This window comes from Scomber scombrus, chromosome 19 (assembly GCF_963691925.1).
Source record: "Scomber scombrus chromosome 19, fScoSco1.1, whole genome shotgun sequence".
In the NCBI taxonomy this organism is placed as follows: Eukaryota; Metazoa; Chordata; class Actinopteri; order Scombriformes; family Scombridae; genus Scomber; species Scomber scombrus.
Window position 1 is genome coordinate 6,850,654 of NC_084988.1, and position 25,855 is coordinate 6,876,508.

General features: G+C 37.4%; 3 protein-coding genes across 4 annotated transcripts; 2 read left to right on the plus strand and 1 right to left on the minus strand.

Annotated features, from left to right (window-relative positions):
• Positions 1 to 1,383: 1,383 nt before the first annotated feature.
• On the minus strand, positions 1,384 to 6,807 carry fuca2 (alpha-L-fucosidase 2). The gene is made up of 7 exons (XM_062440347.1): positions 6,378 to 6,807; positions 5,229 to 5,416; positions 4,695 to 5,034; positions 4,400 to 4,610; positions 3,571 to 3,761; positions 3,238 to 3,346; positions 1,384 to 2,332 (listed from the first exon to the last, which is right to left on the minus strand). The coding sequence occupies exons 1-7, from the start codon at positions 6,566 to 6,568 to the stop codon at positions 2,195 to 2,197; spliced, it is 1,368 nt and encodes a 455-aa protein (XP_062296331.1). The 5' UTR covers positions 6,569 to 6,807; the 3' UTR covers positions 1,384 to 2,194.
• A 56-nt stretch (positions 6,808 to 6,863) lies between these two features.
• LOC134000849 (putative deoxyribonuclease TATDN3) lies at positions 6,864 to 11,381 on the plus strand. 2 transcript variants are annotated; one of them, XM_062440348.1, is made up of 10 exons: positions 6,864 to 6,978; positions 7,066 to 7,098; positions 7,188 to 7,261; positions 7,955 to 8,039; positions 8,850 to 8,912; positions 9,025 to 9,134; positions 9,318 to 9,373; positions 10,003 to 10,115; positions 10,347 to 10,427; positions 10,718 to 11,381. In XM_062440348.1, exons 1-10 carry the CDS (start codon positions 6,904 to 6,906, stop codon positions 10,859 to 10,861), a joined length of 834 nt encoding a protein of 277 aa, XP_062296332.1. In that variant the 5' UTR covers positions 6,864 to 6,903; the 3' UTR covers positions 10,862 to 11,381. The 2 variants fall into 2 exon arrangements, with proteins under 2 accessions (XP_062296332.1, XP_062296333.1); XM_062440349.1 differs by having other exon boundaries at positions 10,350 to 10,427.
• Positions 11,382 to 12,672: 1,291 nt separating this feature from the next.
• On the plus strand, positions 12,673 to 25,803 carry coq8ab (coenzyme Q8A, genome duplicate b). The gene is made up of 15 exons (XM_062440351.1): positions 12,673 to 12,819; positions 13,199 to 13,363; positions 14,986 to 15,279; positions 15,391 to 15,457; positions 16,921 to 16,989; positions 17,974 to 18,099; positions 20,339 to 20,424; positions 20,506 to 20,646; positions 20,741 to 20,822; positions 20,978 to 21,071; positions 22,342 to 22,483; positions 22,767 to 22,874; positions 22,957 to 23,022; positions 23,522 to 23,608; positions 25,065 to 25,803. Exons 2-15 carry the CDS (start codon positions 13,223 to 13,225, stop codon positions 25,356 to 25,358), a joined length of 1,797 nt encoding a protein of 598 aa, XP_062296335.1. The 5' UTR covers positions 12,673 to 12,819; positions 13,199 to 13,222; the 3' UTR covers positions 25,359 to 25,803.
• The last annotated feature ends 52 nt before the right edge of the window (positions 25,804 to 25,855 follow it).

The following is a 25,855-nucleotide window of genomic DNA, read 5'->3' on the forward strand; positions in this document are numbered from 1 at the left end:
AAATAGGCAACCAGTCTTTAGGTCTATTATATAAAAAGCTGCTTTCATTCAGGACTAGATAGTTATGGCTGTAATCAATATCATATTATTAACATGGCTATTTTTACAATATTGATATGCAACAATATGGGAAATGTTTGCAAAATCACACATGAAATAATCAAACTGACACTTGAATGCATGAAAGTATTTTTCATTGTTATGAATGTATTACAGACAAAATTTCCCTCATATAAAGTTGAAACCTTAATAATAACTCCTACTAGCAGATTTGTTCAATACATGCATGAATTTGCATGAATCATTGAGGTAGACAACAGAATTATGATATTATACACTGAATATCTGCCAGCCCTGTCTTCACTAGAGCTTTAGACAACAAAAATATTAGAGATGCAACTATTTGTCAATTAATTAGTTGCCAAATGATGTGAATATTGTGTGGTTTCTTTAGTTAACTCAGTTGTGGACTGTTGACAGAACGAGGCGTTTGAGGACATCACATTGGGCTCTGGGAAACAGCATTTCTCACCATTTACTGACATTTTTTAATCAATTATTTATTTAATTCATTATTTAATTTAATCAATAATAACAATAATCGTTAGTTTCTGTCCTAAAATACATGTAGAAGGTTTGTTAAAAAAAATAGTAGTGTGTCACTTTAAGATTGGCAGCGTTACTGTATCGCAATCCATTGTGCATTTGTCCACATATGATTTGAATCATCGAGGCTTTTTTTTTTTCTTTTTTTTTCTGTTGCTGTTGTTTTTGTTTAGGGGATGAGCTGTCATGTGCACGCTCCGGGCTGGGGATAGCCTGCTGAGGGAGAGAGAGAGAGTGAAGGGGGGAAATGCAGGGACCCGAGAACCCCTTGAAAACCCCCCATTTACACGTCATGGAACATTTGCAGAGCAGGGACCTCCCACCTTAAAGGCGTGCAACAGAGAGCAGACACAACAGAGAGATCTGCCCTGCACCGGACTCACCATCTCAGGTGACAGATACACACCTACCTGTGGAGCGGCGGAGGAAGCAGCAGCGCGCCAAAAAAATCGGCCGTAAAAACACAGGTAGAGGAGAAGTGGTGTGAAAGCAGCGGGAGACGAAGGCTTCATCAGGCACTGTGCGACATGCAGACACCTTCATCTGACACACATTTGTTAGATGCATAAGAGGGAATGTTGTTATCCTCGGTCGTCTGAGCACAGCGAGGGTGTAGAGATCAGCTGAGCGCCGTCAGCGGGCTTTAAAATGCCCTGCAAGACTCATGGTGTGATTAATGGTAATGACAGCAGGGGGCGCTACAGGGACACCAAAACTCACCAGGAGTGTAAAAAAATCAACCTGACACAATCAAAAGTTATAGGGAAGAGTATTTATTTTAGGGCACAATTCAGTCCAGCAGTTATTCTCCTCTTAAATATGTGAATATCAGATTATTTAAAAAAAAGATTATGCTCGAAAGCTTCATTGATAAGGTACATTCCCTCACATATAAAATATATAAACCCTTTTAATCAGTTTTGCACTGATTAACAAAAAAAACCCATAAAAGTTGTAGGCTTTTTTGAAAAAATAAAAATACTAAGGGGCAGTAAAACAGTCATATGTTCAAACATATTTCATGGTTTGGGATATTCCTGAGAAATGGCAAGCAAAAACTACATAAGGGCAAGAATAGCAGAAATATACATAATATGATAACATAATAATATACATAGTAGTAAAACGCAACAGTTTCAGAGCCTGAAAGTATGGTGAATGGACAGTAAGAATGGAATATTCAAAATTGTAAATACAAAATGTAGGAGTGCCAATGAATATGTACATTAAATTGTAGTGACGTATATTGAATGAAGGAAGGAATCCTTGTGATCACTGAGATTAATGTTGCTGCTCGAGAAGTTGTTGGCCTGGACGTAAAAAATGACTTTTGGGTCCCAAGTTAGCTTAAATACAAGACCATGAATATAAAATGTACATCCAATACCGTACAATACATTATGAGTGTCATTTGAATACAGTACAATGCACATTATCATTGTTACCCTATTCTCAAAATTGCACCCAATTTGAGAACACAATAGTCAGATTTATTTCATGGATTGTTTTCAATGATTAAAACAAAAACATTGTTCGCTTTATAACGCTGCAGCTTCTTCTGTTCTTCTTCGACTGATCTGGTTTCCCTTTAAGTGGCACCTGTCAGCCTCAGTGTCCAGGCCCACTGGCACGGCATCTTGCTGAAGGACAGCTGGGGCAGGAGAACCCGCAGTCCGCTGGGCTTCACGGGCTCCCACTGCAGAGACCCGTGGCCGAGAAGCTCCACCTTTTTATTAAAAAAAGAAAAGCATGAACAGGGCTGACAAGTTGACACAGAGGGAGAGTCGCTCCATGGACAACCACTTAAGAGATGAGTCAACTTCATTTTCTGTGATGGAGTGTGGTTATTGGAAATTTGAGAAGACGTTAGACCAGTTTTTCAATATATTGAGCCTTTAATTAAATAATCGCCAGTCATTTCAGTTCCCCTCTGACCGCAGCTACATTAAAACAGTCTGTAAACCAGCAAGAAAGTTTTATGCTTTTAGATGTGAAACAATTAGTCAATTACTTGATTCGTCAATTCACAAAAATCTATTAAACATTTAAATAGTTTTTAAGCAATTATGTTTTGGTGACAGCTTCTCCAATGTGATGATTTACAGCTGTTTCTCTGTTTTATATCATAGAGATCTGAATATTTTGGGGTTTTTAGACAGTTGATCTGACATAATAACACATTTGAGGATGTCACACTGGACTTTTTGAAACTCTGATAAGCAGGTTTCACAATTTCCTGACATTTCATAGACTGAAGTATTAATCAGTTAATTGAGAAAGTTAATGCCAAATTAATGGATAATGAAAATAATTATTAGTTGCATTTATGTTGTTTTAATCCATTAATTAAACAGGTTGCATACATGCCTGAAGCTTTTCACCACCATAAAGGTAAACTGAGTTACTCAGCAGAAAGAATGTAATTATCATTTTACATGACCACACGGCATAGACAAACATTTTTCAGGATCTTCTACATCTGTTTTTTTAATACAGGTTAGAAGTGAAAAATAAACATGTCAGTGCTCTCTGGTGGACAAATTATGTAATAAACTCTTTTTAAGTGACCACAAACATTAGTGATATATCATCAGGAAGCTAAAAGCCTGAGCGTTTCATTGGTCGTCTTACCTGAGTCTGTCCTTGTGTAACGGCAGGTTCTCTCAGAATCACAGATCCATTATCAGGCCACTCTAGTAAAATAGCAAAAATGGCCTTTTTCTGTGGTTTGGAAGTGTACCTGTTGAAGATGAGGCACACTCAGGAACATTCAAGATATACCTTGAAACATCAAGATATAGGCTTATAAAAAAAGTCTGTCTGATGTTATAATACTTAATACATAATTCATTATTTTAACCGAGCAACTAAGCAACATTTAGTAAAATAAATTCTATACACTAACTAACTGATGATATCTGAGTTATCACTAAACACAACAAACACAAACATACACAAACATACCAAACGTTGGGCGTGACGCTGTCATTCTGAGCCCGCCATGCGCTGGTGTTGTAGATGGCCTCCCCGTTGACATTCAGCCACTGACCCACCTGCCTCAGACGCTCCTCAAAGATCGGAGCGATCCTTCCGTCATGTGTGGGGCCGATGTTCATCAGCAGGTTTCCCCCACACGACACCGTCTCCACCAGCGTCTGAAACACATCGGAGTTAACAGTGATGTGTGGCTGTTGAACGTCAATACATCATTACTGTGTTTGTTCTGACACATTAGCATGATTACTGTAAACAAACAAAACCACCACAGTGAAATCTGAGAGCATCTGTCATCCTCTAGTTTATACTGTGCTGCAAGTTTAGTGACATCCAAAAGAATATTTATTGAAATATACTGTAATTATTTTTCAGAGCAAATAGGGCATAAACTCCCAGAGTAGAGCTGAAATAATAAGTCGTTTAATATATTAGTTGATCAATATAAAATTAATTGTTTAAGGAAAAATGTTACAAATTAACTTCCTGTTTCTTAAATGTGAATATTTTCTGGTTTCTTTAGTCCTCTGTGACGGACCAAACAACTCGATAATGGAACATAAAGGTTAGTTGCAGCCCTACAGTAGATGCGAGATGGTCAAAATATTTACACAAGACAACATTGAAGGAATTTGACTGGTTTTACTGGAAGAAATGTGGTTGTAAAGTCACAGTCTTTTAAACAAAACACACAATAAGACATTTACTCATACCTAATAATCTTGTTTTACGTGGATCAGTTAAGAGATAAATTACTGGATTAAACCGATTACAGGTTAATGAGATTTTAAACTCTCACCGCCACAAGCTGCTCGATGGTGAGGTAGTCACTGAGAGGAGCGTTGCGTCTGTAACCCCAAGACTTTGTGTCAATGGTCATGCAGTTTTCCCATTTGTGTTTGAGCAGATGTCCCGGCTGGTAGCGATCGGCGCAGGTGTAGTATCCACCGTGGTTGCAGATGGAGCCGTAACCCCACCGATCATTTGTCACCACTGTGTCTCGTACCGGACTGTGAATGAAAGACAAGTGGGTATCATGCTGACTGATAAAATGATGCATCTAAAACAGCAGTACACTAAATATAATCGGTTACCTGTCATTATAGAGCCAGGCTAAGAAACCAGTACTGTTCCAGTATGTGTCAGGTGCATCTCCATCCCCATCAGACCACAGCACGTCTGGTTTGTACTTGACAATGAGCTCATAAAGCTCAGGCAGAGTTTTGCTGGTAGGAAAGAAGTTTGTAGTAAAGACATTGGCCGCGTCCTGTTCAAAGAGCGGATTAAACCACTCGAACAGGGAGTGATACAATCCTAAACGTAGGTCGCTGTTAGCGCGGAGGGCACTCGCCACCTCATCCACCAGATCTCTCCTGGGTCCAACATCCACTGCGTTCCAGTTCCACGAGTTTTTTGAGCCCCATAGTGTGAAACCTGAGAAACAGAATACAGATCTTGAGAAAGGTTTCAGGGTGTTCCAAAATATGTGTAATTATGTCATTTTTTAGCACTGAATCCTACTGCAAATTTTCTTTTGTAACAATAAGATAATCTGTCCTTAAACATGCTAAAAATACTGAGGCAGTGTCAATCAACATATACTACATAGCATTTGTATTTTACTGCACCTTCATGGTGTTTTGTAGTCAGGACGATGTACTTTGCTCCTGATGAGGCAAAGATGTCGGTCCATTCTTTGGCATCAAAGAACTCAGCAGTAAACTGTGCTGCAAAGTCTTGATACTTGAAGCCTGGAGGATAATTCCTCTGCATAAAGTCAACATATGGCTGTAGTTTTTGTTTCTGCCAGTACCACCTGGAAAGGAAAATAAATGCAACAGGAAGACAATAAGATGAAGGCGAGACAGTTTCCTCTACTACAATGTAAATATATTTACTGAATTCCAATTTACATTCACTATTGTTTTAGCTTATAAATTAAAAATGTTGATACAAGTCAGAGATCAAGTTGAGTTAAGATCATGATGACAAATTGGGATCAACGTTTTCAGTCTTAACTTGGTAAAAATCAAAATTTAATACACAATAATATTTATCTCTTCACTTCTTTGTACTATTTGTATCCTGTTTACAGCTATAAGAAATGGTTTCAGATGTTTATAGTCATTCCTTGCATATGTTTCTGAAGACTGTTGTTGTGTTGTTATTCTATATAAATACACTGAGAGCCACTAAACCAGAGTCAAATTCCTTGTATGTGTAAACATACTTGGCCAATAAAGATGATCCTGATTCTTTTTTGCTGTTTATCTAAATCAGTGTTTCTCAAACTTTTTTCACATAAAGGACCCCTAAACTGACAAAAATTAGACAAAGGACCCCCTTTTGATAAAATTTTGTCCCAGGGTCCCCATCTGATAAGATTTTTGCTTATAGATGTTTTACTACAGAGTTTATGAAGTCCTTGACAAAAAATAATTATACATTCTATCATTGTGTTAATTATTGATGGATTATAGTGAATATAATCTATTCCCCTTTTTGCTGGGGACCCTCTGGAACCCCCTTAAGGACTCTTGGGGGTCTCCGGACCACACTTTGAGAATTGCTGCTCTATTGATCATCTCACACAGACCATTTGTGACTTTATTCCCAAATCTATGATCACCTGTAACTGATTCATTTTTGCGTGCCTGTGGTTGCCTGGATACCAGCAGCAAGGCTCATCTTCATCGAACTCCTAACTTTCCCAGGACTCCTCTTGTTTGTCAAATGATGTGATGGATATTTTGCTATATATTGGGTTCAGATCTCACCAGAACCACTCGCTGCCGAAGCTCGGGACGGAGAAGACCCCCCAGTGTATGAAGATGCCAAACTTGGCCTGATCGAACCATTCCGGCAACTCTCTGGAATCGATCGATTCCCAGGTCGGTTCGTATTTTGCTCTGCAGGTGCTGATCAACAGCATCGACAGAAGCAAAGAAGCGACCGTGAAAGCTGCCATTTCAAGTCGAAATCACAAAGTGGCAAAAAAAATGATCCAGAAGGAAGTGCTGGGCGTCACATGATGAAGCGAAAGTATCAACATAAAAACAAGGAAGAGGGATTTAACTGAAGGTAACGGTGGTAACACACATTCTAGAACGCTGTCTTTCCAACACTGGGGATGTTCGATTTATCGTCCGTTGATTCACCGAGGCGCTTCGACCAATCAGAGCGAAGAGAACGCCGCTCTCTCGGGCTACGCTGCGTCCTACATCTCGCGCTCCGACGTGTACGCACGCGCAGTCTGCCTCTGTTTCAGGAACTTGGTGCATGTGTTTATTATGATAGTAATGAATGCTACATTGTTACGCACACATGCAGGGCTACGTTGACTGTCACTGTCATATCTCTGCGGGGGATTTTGACAATGTAAGACTGAACTTTTAAGGATACTAATGAAGTGTTTTATCTCTTCAAAACATCTGATGTGTACCTTTTTGTTCTTTCCATTGTCAGGACATAGAAGAGGTGATTGAGAATTCAAAAAAGGTGAGCCGTTTCAGCTCAGAGACATTCATCCAGAATAGTTTTTATTGTGTGTGATCAATTCATTCATTCACATGCACTTTTATTTCCAGGCTGGTTTGTTGGCGCTATTAGCTGTGGCCGAGCATGCTGGAGAATTTGACAAGATCATTGAGCTGTCACAGAGGTAACTGTTAACAAAGTAGTGGTGGAAAGACACTGAGTACAGTTCAGTTTTGAGGTACTTGCATATTACCTGAGTACTTATATTTGATGCTACTTTACCTCCACTACATTTATTTGACAGGTTTACTTTTCACATGAAGATTTGACACAATGGATAATATAACACTTTTAACATTGTTAAAGATGAAACAGCCTTTTTGTCTTTTGGTCTTAGAAAAAGCAGTGTGTAGTCTGGGTCACATTTAGTCTATGAGTTAACAGCTCCACCAAATAGTGATTTTTCCCTCTAACTCTAAACAGGTTGGGAACCACTGAACTAAACTAGCTACATTAAAGTAGTGTAAACTAGCTCCACCTTCAGCAGCTACAACAGTAACATGCTGCTCTAACACTGATGCTTCACTATTAATAATCTAATGATGTCATATATAATAATATATCAGTCACAGGGACCAAACCACTATTGTTACTGCATTACTTTAACTACTTTTACCTACATTGTGTAGGATTTTTCATGTAGGACTTTTAAATGTAATGGAGCATTTTTACATGGCTGCATCGGTTCTTATTTAAATGATCCGAATACTTCTTCCACCACTGTAGCCAACTACTATTATGAAATAGTTTAAATGTACTGTGTTCTATATGTGCTCAAAATTTCACTTTTTAAAAAGACAACTTTTTGTTTCTTTAGGTTTCCAGGTTTTATTTTCCCTTGTTTAGGAGTTCACCCTGTTCAAGAAGTTTCCCCAGACCAGCAGAGAGGTGCTACTCTCCAGGTAAGGATGCTGCAATGTAAAGAGTGTGTTCACCTAAAATGAAAAAACACACACTTTGCCTCTTACCTATAGTGGAATAGAGCTGTGCAGGTAGGTTTGGTTTGATTATTGTAGGTTTTTAGATATCTCGCTCTGAGATTTCTGCCACCACCCCAATAAAATGGACGTTGTCCAGTTCCTAATTGTGCTTGTTTGTATTTTATCTAGCAAATACACTGTTATTCTGCTTTTCCCATTGCTTTTCTAAACATATACGTCCTCAATTGGAAATCTAACCAACCTGTTCTTTTGCTTTTCCTGAGATTTCTGAAGAGTTTAACTTTTCTGAATTTGGACACTTAAAATGGAAAGTCTTCATTTTTGGACATATTTTAAAGGATTTTGGGGCAAATTTGTGATTTTGGTCTGTGAAATACATTTTTTTGTTTGTAGCAACACTACTTTCCAGAAACATTGTGTACATTACTCTTGATTATTCACAAAACACGTCTTTGTAAGGATTGAAGTAGTGTCAATAAAAAACTGTTAACAGTAAAGTGGATTTTCCAGAGTAACAGAGACATTGTTTACTGTTTTTGATGTAACTTGTCATTTCTATGAGCACTATAAACACAACTGTACTCACATCCACTGTTTTGAATTGACAGATATTTAGAAACTTGGCCAAATAAAATCACATATATCTGTATAGTTGCGAAACATAGCCAAGAAATTATATTTTGTTGTTATTATTTGGCTTCACAAATAACAGTAATGGTTTCTGCGGTTAAGACAGAGGAGTAAATGATGTGTTTTCGGTCTTCTTTGTAGGATCTGGATGCTGCTCTACCTCTCATAGAGAAATACAAAGATCACCTTGTAGCTGTTGGGGAGGTAAAAATTCAGTATCTCGTATGTGATTTGATTAAACATCAGTTGCTGACCTGGTTTTCTTTTGCATAACAGTTTAATTCCAGTTAATACTTTTTCCCATCTGTCCGCACAGGTTGGCTTGGATTTTACACCCAGATATGTGAAGAATGAGAGCGATAAAGACAGTCAGCGGCAGGTTCTCATTCGTCAGTCACAGATAGCCAAGGAACTGGATCTCCCTCTGTGAGTCACGCATCAGTACTGTAGATTACATCAATTTAAATGGGAATATATTAATTGAAGAAATCCATACACATTAAACAGGAAATATATGTTGATATGTTGTTTTGATGATATTTTAAATCCCAAACATGAAAAAGGATAACGTGAAACCTCACCTAACAGATTTTTTATTTATACTTTTAGAAATGTTCATTCACGTTCAGCAGGAAGACCCACCATCCACCTCCTAAAGGAGCAAGGTACACAGCTCAGTTTATATTCTTTACACTACATAAATTATTGGTAACACTTTAAAGTCCTTCTATTTAGAATCTAAAAGCAGCATACAAACATCTAATAAATAGTTTATAATACATTATAATGTACTTGTTAACAGATATATAAGTGTTTATTAATGCATTTGTCAACAGCTATAACTCATCTTGTGTGTAATGTTATCAAATATATCCACATAGAGGTTAAAATTGTTATATATTGTTGACAGACACTGTACTGTACATTAATAAACACTTAACAATAGGGCGCTCTGGTAGTCGAGTGGTTACAGCGCAGGCTATGTACCAGCAACGTCCCTGGTTCGGGTCCAACAAGGGACCTTTGTTGCATGTCATACACTTTTCTCTCTACCCTTGTTCCTGTCAGCCTCTTTGCCACTATCCAATAGGGAAAATGGCCAAAAAATAATGTGAAATGCATAAATAGATAAATAAATAAACACCTAACAATGTCCTTATATATGCGTTCAACTACATTATACTGTTTAAACCATTTATTAAATGTTAACATACAGTTTATAAATGCTAGTGTTTGCAGATCATTGACTTGAATATTAGAGAAGTGAGCTGCAGTCCCTCTGAAATTTCACTAGGTGTCGAAAAAGTCCTGCTTCATGCTTTTGATGGGAAACCCTCTGTTGCCATGGAGGGAGTGAAGGCTGGATATTTCTTCTCTATCCCCCCGTCTATAATACGGAGTGAACAGGTAGAGCAGCTGATTGTTTAAAACTTAAACTGTATTATTAACCACGTTTGAAATTTGTGATATTCTTACAAAAAAAAAATTAAAAAACCTTTAATATACTAATGTAGTAGCAAATACTTTAAATAACTGTCTTCAGACGGCCCGGACATGTTGACTTTGTTCTCATTGGTTGGCATTACCGCATTAAGTGTTAATGAACGATGATGGTTTATTTGTGTATTTTCCACCAAGAAGCAGAAACTCGTCAAACAGCTGCCGTTAGAGAACATCTGTCTGGAAACTGACTCACCTGCTCTTGGTCCAGAAAAGCAGGTAAAGTCATTTTTTTCCTCTCAGATTGAAATAAAAAGTGTTTATTTATCTAATCTCAGGATATTCTCAATCTCAAGATATCATGGCTACAAAATTCTCTCTTTTCTTTCCTTTTTTTTAAAGCAGTATTTTAGCTTGTGGCCTGTTTATCTTTACATTTTTAGGAGGATGTTTGCAAAATCTCATTGGCTTTTCTGTTACATTCAAATTTGTAAATTTCACATTCTGTATTGTATTTTTCCACTCATCTAAAACACTGATATCTTTTATATGCTTGTCCTGAAATACAGGTGAGAAATGAGCCAAAAAACATCAGCGTCTCTGCTGAGTACATCAGTAAGATTAAAGGAGTGTCTCTGGAGAAGGTGATGGAGGTGACGACACAGAACGCACTCAGACTCTTCCCCAAGTTGAAGGCTGCAATCCGACCCTGACAGCCCTAAAAAGTTTATTTCAATCAATCAAGAAATATCTTTAAGTATATGCCCACGCTTTTCTGTTTAAAGTTCCCTTCCACATACATTTTATGGCATATAAAAATACTCTCCTCTTGAATAATTTGTCTGATATGTTTTTCTTTCTCCCAAAAACGAGCTAAATTATCTCATTAAAAATTCTTACATCTTCTCCTTTCACATCCCACTTGTTGCATACTGGACCAGGATTGGCTACCAAACTAGTGATGTCACAAATCATGCTCTTAGGTGTTAAACTCAGATTTAAGCTGAGCTCAGAGAAACTGAAGTAAAAAGAATAAAAAACTCATTTTTGAGTGGACAGGGACTTAAAAGTGTAAGTCTTATTGAACCAAGTTGCTCTGACATGTAAATAAATTAAATATATATTTTAAAAAACAACTAATCATATAATTTATAGACTTTGACTTTACTGCTAAGAGCTGTTTCCTGTGTTCATCTATATTCGTGATATTCTCAAATAAAGGAAGATGAGATCATTTAACACACAGCTTGTATTTTTTTCATGTGCGTGATGCATCTGAAACATCCAACTTTTCATAAACACTGACTTCGTCACGTAGCAAATGGAGCAGCTTACTGACATCAGCCACGCTCACACATATTGTTACTCATTAATAAAAATGTTTCCTGGCCACCAGCAGCTGATCTGAGCAGAACAGCAGCATCACACTTAAGTCACTTCTCAACATATGAACTATTTATTCCAGTGATACAGCTCTTTCCCCCAAATTAAAAGGTGATTCATCACTTCTAACATCCGCTGCAGTGTCCAAACTCTAAATGGTACCGATTACTCAGTTCACAGTCATATGGGGTATTGCTGCTTTCAAGTGCTCCTAATAAACCCCGACTTTTGACTTCTAAAGTTATGTTAAACCATTCATTAAGTGTTTTAGTGCTTCACCTCACTGTTAAACATTTCCTCTGACTCTAGACGCTGTTAAAACATTTTTATTGTGTCAGTAAAGGGTTTTATAGTCACATGAACATCTAAATTGTGTCTCTGAGGCTTTTCCAACCTTACAAGGTGGAAATACAAATTCACAAGCACAATATACATCAGGAAGGATAGGAAAAACCTAGATTAGTAAACACAAAACAGCACTGTAACAACAACTATTCAGATAGAGAATGAGAAAACACAACAAAAAAGTTAAAATAAAATAAATATATATAATTTATTTGCTTTGATGCTGTAAGATTTGCTTCTCTACAGAAGATTTTAACAATTACAATTAAGATACAGTAATTAATGCCTGTCTGTTATATGACTTTTAGCTTTAAAATGTATCTATAACTTATTTTGAATACATTACAATTAGATTTATTTTGACTTTACTATCTTTAATGTTTTGCTTAACATTTTCAACTTTGTCAAAGTGCTGTTTACTAATAACTTTTAGATACTATTATAATAAAATGATTTCACTTTTACTTCATTATGAAAAACATATTTATTTTTCAACCTCTTAGTACAAGTTAGGAACCAGCTTGTCTCTTCACTGCAAATTTCGGATTGTGGGTGTAGTTCGTGAATGCAACATGTGTCCACTTCACGGACCGCCCTCATAAGCGGACACGTCAGACCTCACACACCCACCGTGAGGCGATTGACAGCTGATCTGTCCAGTGCGGAGCTTTGTTGATACTCGGAGCCATGGCTGAACTTTGCCTCATTGGCCCCCAGTCTGGTAAACTTCTACCCCCCCCCTGGTGTCGCCTGGGGGGTAAAAAAAAAAAAAAAAAAAGTGCATGTCCTTCAGCGTGTCGTCCGCCTTGTCGCTGGAGTTGAGGTGTTTACAAGGAATTGTGTCAAGTCAAATCAAGGTGAACGTCTGCTTGAGCCTCAGTCTGCTTAAAATGCCCATTGAGTGCACGCTGCCGCAGCTGAGAGGACTTTAAAGCTTCAGTAGGTGAGTTACAAGTTGAATTTCCCTCTCTTGTCACCTATATTCATATGTTTCATTGAGTGAGTCTAATCAGCTGTAAAAAATCCTTTAAATAATTATTTTCTCTGTGTTGCTTTCAAAACTTTTTTGGCTCTTTCTGCTTTCTTATCACTCAGCCAGCTTAGTTAATATTGCACTTTTATCAGTTTGTGTTTGATTAGGTTGTTTTTCTTAAAGCTTTATCCCACAAGCATGGGAACAGAAGCTGATGGTCAAACACAAACCAGCTCCTCAACTTTTTACCCCTCTTTCATTCATCCAATCTCAGCTCAAACAGAGCACTTAAACAAAACAAAAAAATCAACCTGTTGTGTGGTTACTGTTGTTATTTTTGGCTGTGCAGGTCCAAACAGAGAGAGGAAACATCATGACAGGTGACTTGGTGGTCTGGAGGAGTCTGGCCTGGATGAAGCAGGCGGCCAGTAGAGCCCCAGCAGCAGGCGCTCTGCCCGGCTCCGGAGGCCAGAGGCTGCTGGCAAACTTCCATCATGCTGCCGGATCAGCAAGGGTGAGCAAGTCAGCCGTGATGTGGCCGCCGTCTGCTGAGAGAGCAGAGCCAGATAGAGTTTCATAAGCATGTAACCCAGATACCTTCAGTGGCACCGTCACCCCATCAACCCCACAACAATAGTGACCAATGAGTGGATGATGCTGGAATAGAAACTGCAAGGACGAGAAGCTCAGTCAGAGAAGGATTCAGCTCAGAAGGATTTTCTATGATTGATAGTCACGTTTTAATGCCAAAACAGCTCTTAAATGACACATGTCTAGTCTTTCCCTCTGAGGTTTCTTCTTTGCTGGGATGTAAATCCTACAAATCAACATTTAGACCAGTAGTTCTCAACCTTTTCTGGCTTTTGATTGTTGATTTTTCTATTTGTGAGTGATTTTACTCTTGAAACTCATCTTTTTCTTATTTGATTAATTGTTAAAAGCCAGAAAAGGTCAAACTTTCCAATTTTTAACAAAAAAAAAGCAAAGATTAGAGAAATAATTTGTATTTAAATGTATTTCAATCATTTATTTTCCATTTATCATCCTGTGATCCACTGGATGTTTCCCAACCTCTGATTTAGACTCATAGGACACGCGTGGAGTCTTTCCCTCTGAGTTTTCTTCTTTGATGGGAAGTAAATCCTCCAAATCAACATTTAGATCATTAGTTCTCAACCTTTTCTGGCTTTTAAATATGAAGATTTTTTATTTGAATAATTTTTAGGTAAAAGAAAAGGTAAAACTATCCCATGTTTTTTTTTTTAAAAAGCAAAGATTAAAGAAAGATTTGGTGGCTTTTAATCATGTTGTGATCCACTTGAGTCCCAACCACTGATTTAGACTCATAGGAAACTAAAATGCCTCTAATATCACATATTTTCAGGTAAACTGGGTTCATATTAACTAAATGAAGTTATTTATTTCATCTTTTATGATAGTAAACTACTTTTCTTTTGTGTTTTGGACTGTTCAATTATGTCTCAAATGTTGATATTTGCTGGTTTTCTTCTGGTGTTCTGTGGCAGACTGATTGTCTTTAGGGTTGTGATCAGAAGTTAGACAAAACTGGACATTTTCTTACATTTTTAGACTAAATAATTAATAGATTAATCAAGAAAATGAAATGCAGATTCATTAAGTTGCAGAGCTATTTCAGAGATGTATGAATGTAGAATGAAAGAAATTAGGTTTTTTCAATGTTTTGTTCAAAAAGCACTGAAAAACAAATAGTAAAAGGGTGTTGCCTCCATTTTTTCAGTCACACTAGAACGTATAATGCACTGGTAAATGGAGATTAGACACTATCAGTCATCTCAACCAATGACTCATTGAAACTCAATATATTTGTAGTTTGGACGATTGATAGACATGAAAAGTAAAATTTGTATGTTTGCTTGATTTTAAAAAAGTCTTAAACTAAATCTATTGACACAGCGTCACTCTACAAGATTAGGTAATGAAGGACATGTCTTATATGATATTGCCATTTAGTGAAGCACATTTCTAAATAAATGTACAATTAATCAAACTACAGAATGTATAATCCATTGATATGAGGTGAAATGGGGCTTTTGGGGTTTTGGAGGGGGTCCCAGTAGGTGAACCCGCTTTGAGTCTTATGTTTTCTTCATTCAGGAGACGTTCAACAAGCAGCAACAAGCCTGCGTCCACAGAGCTTCAGCAGCACCGTTTCACAGATACTCAACTGTGGGAGCTCGTTTCAGCCCCTGTTTCACCGGAAGCAGGAACGGTGGCGATGGGCCGTGCAGCGGGAGAACCGGCACGAAGAGGCTCAGGTCAAGCCAGATGTTCTGTGCACAAACGAGGCTTTTCAACCAGGACAACTCCACAGTGGGGCGGCTGACATCAGAGGACATCGATAAAGCAAGTAACACAAAGAAAACAGACTTCAAGCAACACAAGCAAGTGGTAAAAGACCTTTTTGTGTGTGTGAAGATTACTAATGAAGAGTATTGAGTGGATATTTGCTTTTTTTGGAGTTTTTTTCCTTCAAGTTTTACACCAGTTTTTGTGTTTCAGCTCAGTGAGAGATCCAGAGAGAGGAAGGTTCCCGTCACACGGATAGGAAGACTGGTGAATTTTGGAGGTAGGTTTCTCGTCCTGTTTTAGATCATAGCTGAAGAAACAGCTGAGCAACATCATTATTTTTAGTTAGATTCCTCAGATCCGCAGCAGAAATCTGCACCTCGAAAGTTAATATTTAATATACAAAAGCCACCGATATGCCCTTCAGCAAGGTGTTTGATAGGTGCTTTGGTAGCAGTGCTGTGTGTCCAACATTAGTTTACCAAGCAGCTGCGAAGCTTCTGTGAAGGCGTGATGTTGTGTTGCAAAAGTGGATTATATCTATTCCACATTTTAGTTCACATTTATTTTCCCGTATATAATCAGATTTTATATAAAAGAATACTGGTTACACCAATGGACACTGGGCTGCATCATGTCATTGACCCATAGTTGTAGTTTGAACGATTGATAGACATAAAAAGCTATTTAATTTTGTCACTTTGGGTCTGACAGTGAATTAATCATCATAATTTTCTGATATTCAATAGACAAAATCAATTAACCTGGAAGACAATAAGCAGATCAACCACTAATATAAATAATGATTAGTTGCCGTCCTGCTGTCTATATGTCTGAACAGAGCTGACATGCAGTGACACGGATTCTGAATTTCGAGCATGTTCACTATTAGCTCCAGAAAATGTCAATAATCCTAAACGGTCTCTGGCATTTTCTCAGCTAACTCACAACTATTTTCGACATGAGTTGTGTAAACAAGTTGTGCAAATGACATTGACAGTGTTGGCACTTCCTGCAGGGCGGCAAGGACTGGTGTGCGCCTAACAAGTCGCCCTGCAGGATTTCCCCACAGCAGCGTTTATGTAATGTGGTAAACAGTCCAAGTTGCTAAAAAACAAGAAGTCAGAACATTTACCTTCATATTTTTATTCTCTTTTAACTAGTTTTCCAAGCGTTTATTCTTATTTCTTCCCTTTTACATTGAAGTGTTTGAGCAGTAAAGGTTGTGGATTCAGTTGAGAAGGTTAATGACTTGAGTCACCAGTTTTTCAGAGCTGGGGGTCAGACTGTGGGAAGTGCTGACGTGAGTATGAATAGCTGAGAAAACGTTTCAGGAACACACCAGAGTCCAACACAGTATAAAACATGTCAGCAACTGTGTCATCAAACGGCAGCATACTTACAGTAGTATCAGATTTATTCACTTCTATCTTGACCTAAATTTGCCCCTGAACTCTCAAGGGCTCTTACGCGTTGCCCTGAAACATTAAGACCCACCTCAGGTCTCTGATTGCTGTTATCGCGTCTTTTTACCAGCACGGTTTGCTTTGCCGTTGCTGCTGTTATCAGATGCAAAGTAGGGCATCAGTAAGGGTAAGGCTGTGCGGGCATTCATGAAGTAACAATTGCCACTGCTTCACTCTGCAGGCTGATAAATGTTAACTTTACTTGTCAAACAGGGGCCAGCCTTTTCCAGATAAAGAAAATGTGTGAAATTTGATGTATTAATTTCTCTCTCTGCAGGTCTGGCTGTTGGACTCGGCATCGGAGCGATCGCTGAAGTGGCCAAGAAGAGTTTTAAATCTCAACAAGGTGATAAGAGGAGGATTTTAGTTTTATTGGAGGTTTAAAGTGTTGATGGAGTTTACTATGAAGACTAATGTGGTGTTCATATCATATGTGTGAGTGATTTAAAGTTTACATTTTAGCTTAAAATATCATTTGACAAAGGAATTAGCTTTAAATTATGTGTGAACATATTCAAAAGGATCCTCATTAGCTTCAGTAATCAGGTCTGCGATTAGATTTCGAAAAGTTAACATACAGTATAAATGTTCTTCGATTAGTGAGCTCCTAATTCAAACAATCATTTTGCTATTTTTTTGTTTTTGGAGTATTTAAAACCTGATGCAGTTGGAAAAAAAGGTTATAGAAATACAATTTTATATTCCTCAATTTGAGGCATTGAAAAACATTTTAATTTGGTATCAATACTGAAAGTCTGGTTTCCTATTTGCACGAGCTGATCATAAGTTCAAACATAGTCAAGTTATAACAGGAGATGTGCTGATATATAAATAAACAATTACTACATTCAGGAAGAGTCTTCTGGCCCTTAAAACTCTTATTGGAGGTTATGTTACAGCTTGTGATGCTAAAGTTATAAGGGTGCAACTTATTCAGAGTCTAGACTACATGATTGTTCCATTCAAAATGTATGTTACATATATTATGACCCTATAGACATTTATAACAAAAAGAAATTCAAATTCAAGAGGAAGAAAAAAGTTACTTCTGCATAATTAAAACCAGCAGTAAATACATTTAAAGTAGAAGCCTTAACATGCAGTCAGCTGGTGATTTTCGCCTCTGGAGAATATTAATTTTGGGCAACTTGAAATGAAGTTTAACCAAAAGATTTCTGAGCCAGATAATTGCCACTAAATGCATTAATGGAGGAGATAATGAAGATGGAGGAAGATCCTGTGCTTTCTGATAGTGGTTAATGTGATCTCTCATTACTACTCTGACGTTTATCTAATCTTGTTTGCAGTGAATGATTTGTTTGTTCTTTAGGTGATAAAAAATCCATACTGGATTCGAGCGCCTTCCTGTCTGAAGCCAACGCTCAAAGAATCGTCCGGACGCTCTGCAAAGTTCGAGGTGCCGCACTAAAACTGGGACAGATGCTCAGTATTCAAGGTGATGTCGATCAAATGAATCTAAATATCATTAATCACAGCAAACGCATGAATTCATCTTCAGTGATGCAGCACAAACTGAGATGTCATGATACAAGGACATGAGGACCTCAGACTCACTGCTGAGGCACGTAACATACAGTAAACCCTCATGCATCAGTAAATAAAGCTTCAGCTTTCAATAGAGATCAAACACAGATGGTAAAGTGGTGCTGCAACTTCCCAACAAACACTTTATCATGTTTCTGTATCAGAGTCGCTTCCAAACAAACAAGATCCTTTTACCAACAGGGAAATGTCATCACCTAAAATAAACCCTGGGCCAGCTGAACACAATAAGTGCCATTCCAGTCGAGCTATTGTTGGCTGCAGGGACTAAACTGACAGTGAGGTCTGTTGACTTTAAACAGAACACTTACAGTGTTGTTTTACTGCCAGATCCCCGCAGCCCCAGTTTGTGCCTCTCATGTTTGATCATTACAGTCGAGTCAACGGAGCTCAGCACTTGTTTGTTTTCCTTCTCTGGAGGATAAATCTCTGGCGATCTTTCAAAAACCCAGAAGGTCATTTAATAACAGTTAGAGCTATTTTAAGGGTGTTTCCAGAATCTTCAAAGCCTTTTTAGTCAATCTGAATCAAATTGTAGTTCTTATACTGCTCAGTAAAGATCATTTTAGTATCGCCTGTGTTTCTTTTCTAATTCCTAAACGTTTCGTGATCAGATATCTGTATCAGTGCTGAGTTTCCATAGTGAACTATTGAGGAAAAACAGCAGTTAACAAAACAAGCCAATCTCAATGTCCGTTTAAAAGCTGTTCTGGGGCTTTTGATCATATCACATAGTCTTCATGGCAGATTGATAAGAGCTGAAACATTTAGTCATTAATTGATTAGGTGATCAAACATAAAATGAATCCGCAATTATTTGCATTTGAGTATTTGTTTCTTGCAAAAGAAGGCAATATTACCTAATTTCAGCCTCTAAGTTATGAATCTGTTCTGAATTTCTTTGTCTGATGTGAAAATAATTATAATAATAAACTGAATATCTTTGAGTTTTGGACTATTTTGGACAAAAAATCATCTGATCTTTGAAAATTGTGATTTTTCGCGATTTTCAGACATTTTATTTAATAAACAAGATTAATTGTTGATGAAAATAACCGTTATTGCAGATGTTCAAATTTCCCATTTTTATCTAAACACTTTAATCACCCTGATGACGTATAAAGACCATGAACTGAAGCGTGATGGTGAAATAAAAAATATCCCTCCGGTTAGTCATCTTGGTGTTGCAGAACAGTTTTTTTTATCACATTTGTTCCTTTTGTTACTGGAAGTGAAGCAGCAACAGTGACAGTTTCTTACTATTAGTAATTGAGTTACTTGGTACCTTTTTACGCACATTTTTTTGAAAGTTATAGTGAAGTTTGGCCATTTTACCCAAGAAATGTCTGTAATTTGTGGGAGGGATTCTGTGTTCTTCTCTCTGGTTTGACGTGAGCAGGGGTCGGTCAGAAAAAGGGTGATGCTGCGTAGTTTGTGCAGGATTTAGCTTGAATCAGAATCTGATAACGGTCAGTGAGATGTTTGGTCATTGTCAATGAAATCTGGAAAAAACAACACAAAGCAGATTATCTGAGTTTTTAAGTGATAAAGGTCGAATGAAAAGATCCCATCAAATGTGCCTTCAATGTAAGTGATGGGGACCAAAATTCAGTCCTTTTATGCTAGAATGCATATAAAAGTTGACCTGAAGCTTATATGAGGCTTCAACAGTCTGGGTTAGTCATATCAAGTGGATATCTGCCACATTTACAGTCTTTTTAGCATCAAATTCCCTCTTTGTGTTTCCCTGTTGAGCTGCAGTGGAGGTATAGTAACAAAAGGAGGGACATTGGCACTAAAAAGACTGTAATATTGAAACATATCTACTTGATTTGACTCATTAGCTTTATATTAGCTTCAGATAAACTTCTAAATACATTTCCAGGAGGACTGGATTATGAAGGGATCTTCTAATGGTCAGTATGAACAGAAGGAATGATTACAGCAAGAAAAAATGTAATGTTCATTTGGGCACCTGACTTGTTTTAAAACACTTGAAAATTGTGAGCTCGTCCTTTAAAATCCTAAAAGGGGTTCTCAAGCAGTTCAGTATTATACTTCCATAAAATTGTGGGACTTGCAAGAGACAGTTTAATCATGTTTGACTCTTAACTCTTCTTCTTCTCTCTCAGACGACGTCTTTATCAACCCCCAGCTGGCCAAAATCTTCGAGCGTGTTCGACAGAGTGCGGACTTCATGCCCACTAAACAGATGATGGTACAGTACGGAGAGCTGAAGTGAACAACACAGACTCAGTAGGCTTCATAGATACGACAATGTCTCTGCTTCTCTCTGCAGAAAGCCGTCAGCAGCGACCTCGGCCCAAACTGGAGAGACAAGGTGGAGTACTTTGAGGAGAAGCCGTTTGCAGCCGCATCCATCGGTCAGGTGCATTTAGCGAGGCTGAAGGACGGCAGAGAGGTCGCCATGAAGATCCAGGTGAGACGACTTAACTGTGTGTACAGAGATAATAACTAACAAAATACAGCAAATTAAAAATCACACACACATACAATCAAATCTTTCCTTTCAGTATCCTGGAGTTGCCAAGAGTATCGACAGTGACGTGAACAATATCATGACTGCTCTGAGTTTAAGCAACGCGCTGCCTGAAGGTAACATTGTTGGAAGGGTTTGCTTTTTCATTTTTGTGATAACAGCTGCTATTGTCTCATGTCGGTAACCTCCGCTACAGTCAATATACCAACCTGCACCCGCTGTTTGAAAGTCATGATTTTCAGTTTTTTTCTCATTTATCCTCCACACACAGGTCTGTTTCCTGAGCACCTTATTGAGGTCATGAGCCGTGAGCTGGCGCTTGAGTGCGATTACATAAGAGAGGCCAAATGTGCCAAAAAATTCCAGTGAGTTGTTCAAACTCTTTATTATAACATTTTTATCACACCATATGTAACAGGTCACCGTCAGTGTTAGAATTCGATGCCCTAGTTTTATTGGAAGCACCAGTTTGCACCAAAAATGTATACAAAAATAAGAAAGACCCTGCAGACGACGACTTTAGACCTAAAACTGAATGAGAATAAATTAGTGTCATAATCCACAACATTAAAACTAAGATTTAAAAGGTTGAAACTGTGGTTGTAAAACTGTAAAAACAGGATTTAAAGACTTGAACATGAGATTTGAGTGTCTGAAATAATTGTGCTATCTCCAAAGCAAATGTCAAAACTTTGAATACACATATTTATACCAATAAAAATATAGTTAAAATCAGAAGTTCTGATCTTTAAATCCTATTTTTCAGCTTTACATCCACAATTTATACCTTTTTTTTTTTAAACTTTCTTTTTGCCTTCAAATCTTAGATGTAATGTTATGGATTATGACACTAATTTCACCTCATACAGTTTTAAATCTAAAGTTTTCTGTATGGTCCTTTTTAATTTTCAATTAATCTAAATTAAAATTTAAAATTTCAGGGTTTTTGTTATGGTTGTGCTTCCGTAGGTGCCGCTCTTCTCATTGAGTGCTCAGACATAGTAGCTACCACAACTCGTGCTTTTCTATTTCTGCTCATTTTTAACAAATCTGCTACTGTCCAAAACATGCAAATATGTTACTTCCTTTGTGCCTGAAAAAGGTTTTTTCCTTGAAAGACCTGCCAGCCAACAAATAAGCTTAAAGTAACAGCGATGTTGAGCTTTAATAGAACAGCTATAGTATCGTAGCCATGATAGGAAGCCAAATATCGCCGGTTGTCAGCCAATAAAAAAAGTTAGTTTTCTTCTTTTGTTGGGATATCAGGATTTATTCTGTCATGATATAAATAGGCTCTGTTGTTAGTTTTTAATATTTATTCATCAAACCAAATCAATGTTTATTGACAAAATATGGTTATTAATTGGTCGAAGATGTAAATGAAAAAAAAACAATAAAAATAAAAAAATACACAAAGAAAAACAACATTTAAAGACTAACCTTTCCATTTTCTCTCTTAATACTCCATTTAGAATAAATAAATACACACAAGGAACATTAGTAATGACCCTAAAAGCGACTTTAGCGACTTGCCTTTATTGGATATTTGGCAATTAAGAGGCAGACTCACACACTCTGAGTTACGGTTACATGTTTCCTTTCATTTAAAAACAAAACTTTGACTTTGTGTCCCAGGGAGCTGCTGAAGGATCACCCGTTCTTCTACGTCCCCGATGTGATTGACGAGCTGAGCAGCCAGCACGTCCTCACAACAACGCTGGTGCCCGGTTTCCCTCTGGACCAGGCCACTGACCTCCCTCAGGAACTCAGGAACGAGGTAACACCGCCGTGAATTCCTCACAGTAAAATTTGCACCTGCGCTTTGCCAAAATGTCGCTGGCTCTGGAGGTGTTCAAGGTGATGCGCCAAAAAAATAAAACATGTAACCTTTTAAATCTACCGAGTCATGACGATACATCACAGAGATCATTTCTGCTCATCGTGGTTCACTCGTTAACATTTTAATAACACAACTCTACTTTTTAAGGACTGAAACTGTGTATAAACTTTATCTCAAAACCTCCTTTTGTTCTTTCCTTTTTCTTCTCTGCTTCTGTCAGATTTGTGAACAAATTTTGATTTTATGCTTGAGGGAGCTCTTTGAGTTCAGATACATGCAGACTGATCCCAACTGGTCCAACTTCTTCTTTGATCCTCAAACTCACAAGGTCAGTTTGTCTCAATCGGTCACTGAACGACACATTTAATGTTTTCTCTTTTCACTGAGGTCTGATGTTTCTTTGTCTTCAGGTTGCGTTGTTAGATTTCGGAGCAACACGAGGATTTGATAAAAGTTTCACTGATACTTACATTGAGGTAAGAAATGGTAAAGATGTGAAGTTTTCATAGTAAGAAAAATATGACAAAACAGTTTCTCAGTTGTTATTATAACATATTTTCCTCATTATCACACATCAAACTGTTCATTTTGTACACGAAACTTTTAACTTTTAACTCTTTTAATTAAAATGTACAATTTTATCTATTCATATCACAAATGCTTTCGATACTACACAAAATGAAGCTCATTAAGTTGCATTAAGACAAGAAACTTGCATTTGTTGTTAATAGAAGAATAAGATCCATCCAACATAAGATAGTTTTACAGGAAAAGTTACTTGTAAAAACTGAATAATTCATAACGAGAAAAAAATGTCATAATTACGAAACTTTATAACAGGAAACTAAACTAAACAGTTTTATCACATTCATCAAGCCAGTGTTTCAAAAATCATGCTATGAAATTTAAAAAATGTAACTGTTTTGCACATTATTGACCCATAATGTGCTTTATTCACTGAATGACTCTCCGCAGATTATTAAATCAGCTGCACATCAGGACAGAGAAGGAGTCCTGCAGAAGTCCAGAGACATGAAGTTCCTCACCGGGTTCGAGTCAAAGGTGAATAAACACAAAAATTAACTCTCTCTTCACGTACAGTGTGTAAAAACATAGAAATTAATTATTGCATATTCAGACAGAGAGGAGTAATAAATCTGCAAACTCAGCGTTGTATGGTGGTTTTCTCCATTACATTGCCAAAAAATATATAATGTTTGATCACAGATTAAATTAATAATTATTAAATAAAAAATAACTAACAAAGTGTCTAATCATCTTAAATGACATTTATTTATTATCAAGTGGCATATTTCTATAACTTATATTAACCTCTACTGGTGACTAGACAGAATTGCAACGACACTGACAGAACTTGAATTTCCTCCTGTGTGTCTCTCGTTTTCACCTTAAAAAACAAAATAATTAAGTCTGTAATGAAATATAAAAATACAAGAGCAAGTTTAAGGTAGAGGTAAATGTATTGTTCATCATGCTACGTACAGTAATTTGCATTTTTATTTGTTGTTGGGTTGGTTTTTAAATTCCTAATAGTTTCCTGTAAAGAATAATTTTGCTTTTAATTATAAATAAAACAGAAAGTTATCAATTCATATACTTCTAGTTAAGTTATTTAAATTAATTGGTAGTTTAATAGTCTTTTATTTCAGTACTTTTATTCAAGCAGAACTACTTATAAACTAAAAAAAAACGTAAGTAACTGTAAAATAGCTGAAAAAGCTGTAGCTGAAATAAGATGAAAGGTTGGTGTTGTAACGAGGGATATCGCTCCTGTGATTCTTAGATGAGACTTCCTTCTGCTGCAATGTGTAAAGATAAGAAAACAGGGGACTCCCTCTTGTCTCTTGGACGTTTCTTTAATCTGTGCTTTGAGACGAATGATTGATCTGACATGTGACAGACATGATACTCGTCTATATAAGGAGCTAAAACAGAGAGAAGTCATTCCCTAACTGGAGTGTGTGACTGGTTGTATAAAACGTTAAATAATAGTACACGTGTTTGTAACGATGTATTATAGTAATTTTTTTTTAACGATACCCAGTCCTAGTTTTTACAGTCTAAATATACAATCAACTTTTAAGAGATGATGCTTTTCTAGAAACTAAATTACCCAGCAGTATATAAAGAAGTAAAACATTATTACCACCATGACCAGTTACAACACATTAATGCCTCAACACTAATAGTCTAAAAATTAAATAATATAATACTCTACTTTCACTTAAGGATCTGTGTACTTCTTCCACCTCTGCATTTATAGCATGTGTGGTTGGAAATGTTATTAAAGGGGAAGTCCACCTATTTTACACTCCAAAGTAAATTTACAGGCCTCGGAGAGCTGCTGCTTACAGTGTGAGTCTAAGTTGTGTAAATCCTCCAGAGGGAGCTGTGTGAAACCTGATGAGAGATAAATCAGACAGATATGTAGTGGTTGAGTTCATACGTGCTGCTCCTTTAAAGCCTGTTGATTAACCGCTGCTGTCCTGTCGTAAAGTCGATGGAGAACGCCCACGTGGACGCGGTGATGATCCTCGGCGAGGCCTTCTCCTCCGTGGAGCCCTTCAACTTCGGAGCGCAGAGCACCACCGAGCGCATCCACAACCTCATCCCAGTGATGCTGAGGGAGCGACTCACACCTCCGCCCGAGGAGACCTACTCCCTCCACCGAAAGATGGGCGGCTCCTTCCTCATCTGCTCCAAACTCAAAGCTCAGATCTCGTGCAATAACATGTTTGAGGATGCGTACGCCAACTACTGGAAGGACGGACGCCCCGAGTCGACACACTAGCTGAAGAGACTTGTGTTGAAAAAGCATGTTTGATCTTGTTTTTTTGGTATGTTGAACAATTGAACTTACACATTCTTATCTGTGAAGACACATAAGGGGAACTTTGACCATATAATGTCCCCATGTTACCTAGTTCTGTGTTTTTTACAGCTGTCTGCTACTACTACTCCCCTAACTCATCATCCAGTAACTTATAAGTACTCAATCTTTGAGAATAACGTCTGTGCTTTATAGTCCACCTGCGCTCTGCTTTTCAGGGTAATGTGTGAACATTATTTGTACGTATAAATGAGATTTGTTGTGCCATATTGTATTATTATATGCCTGTAAGGTCTGAGGATCTGTACTCGATCAGTCCAGGACTGCCAGTTTAATAAATGTATACTGATGCTGCAAGAAAAACAGCTAAAAAAAACCCCAACTTTTATTCCTTTATTAGTGAGACAGTGGGGAAATATAGTTACATTTTAAAGAAAGGTTTAAATAATTTCCTAAAT

Bases quoted from the DNA above. Each gene is read 5' to 3' on its own strand.
- fuca2 (XM_062440347.1), bottom strand. From the start codon at position 6,568: ATGGCAGCTTTCACGGTCGCTTCTTTGCTTCTGTCGATGCTGTTGATC. The intron at 5,417-6,377 runs GTGAGATCTGAA...TTTCCTTTCCAG, and splicing joins TTCGGCAGCGAGTGGTTCTG to GTGGTACTGGCAGAAACAAA. The intron at 3,762-4,399 runs GTGAGAGTTTAA...GATGTGTTTCAG, and splicing joins CCATCGAGCAGCTTGTGGCG to ACGCTGGTGGAGACGGTGTC.
- coq8ab (XM_062440351.1), top strand. From the start codon at position 13,223: ATGACAGGTGACTTGGTGGTCTGGAGGAGTCTGGCCTGGATGAAGCAG. The intron at 18,100-20,338 runs GTGATGTCGATC...CTTCTCTCTCAG, and splicing joins ACAGATGCTCAGTATTCAAG to ACGACGTCTTTATCAACCCC. The intron at 23,609-25,064 runs GTGAATAAACAC...CCTGTCGTAAAG, and splicing joins TCACCGGGTTCGAGTCAAAG to TCGATGGAGAACGCCCACGT.
- LOC134000849 (XM_062440348.1), top strand. From the start codon at position 6,904: ATGCTACATTGTTACGCACACATGCAGGGCTACGTTGACTGTCACTGT. The intron at 6,979-7,065 runs GTAAGACTGAAC...TTCCATTGTCAG, and splicing joins CTGCGGGGGATTTTGACAAT to GACATAGAAGAGGTGATTGA. The intron at 7,262-7,954 runs GTAACTGTTAAC...TTGTTTCTTTAG, and splicing joins ATCATTGAGCTGTCACAGAG to GTTTCCAGGTTTTATTTTCC.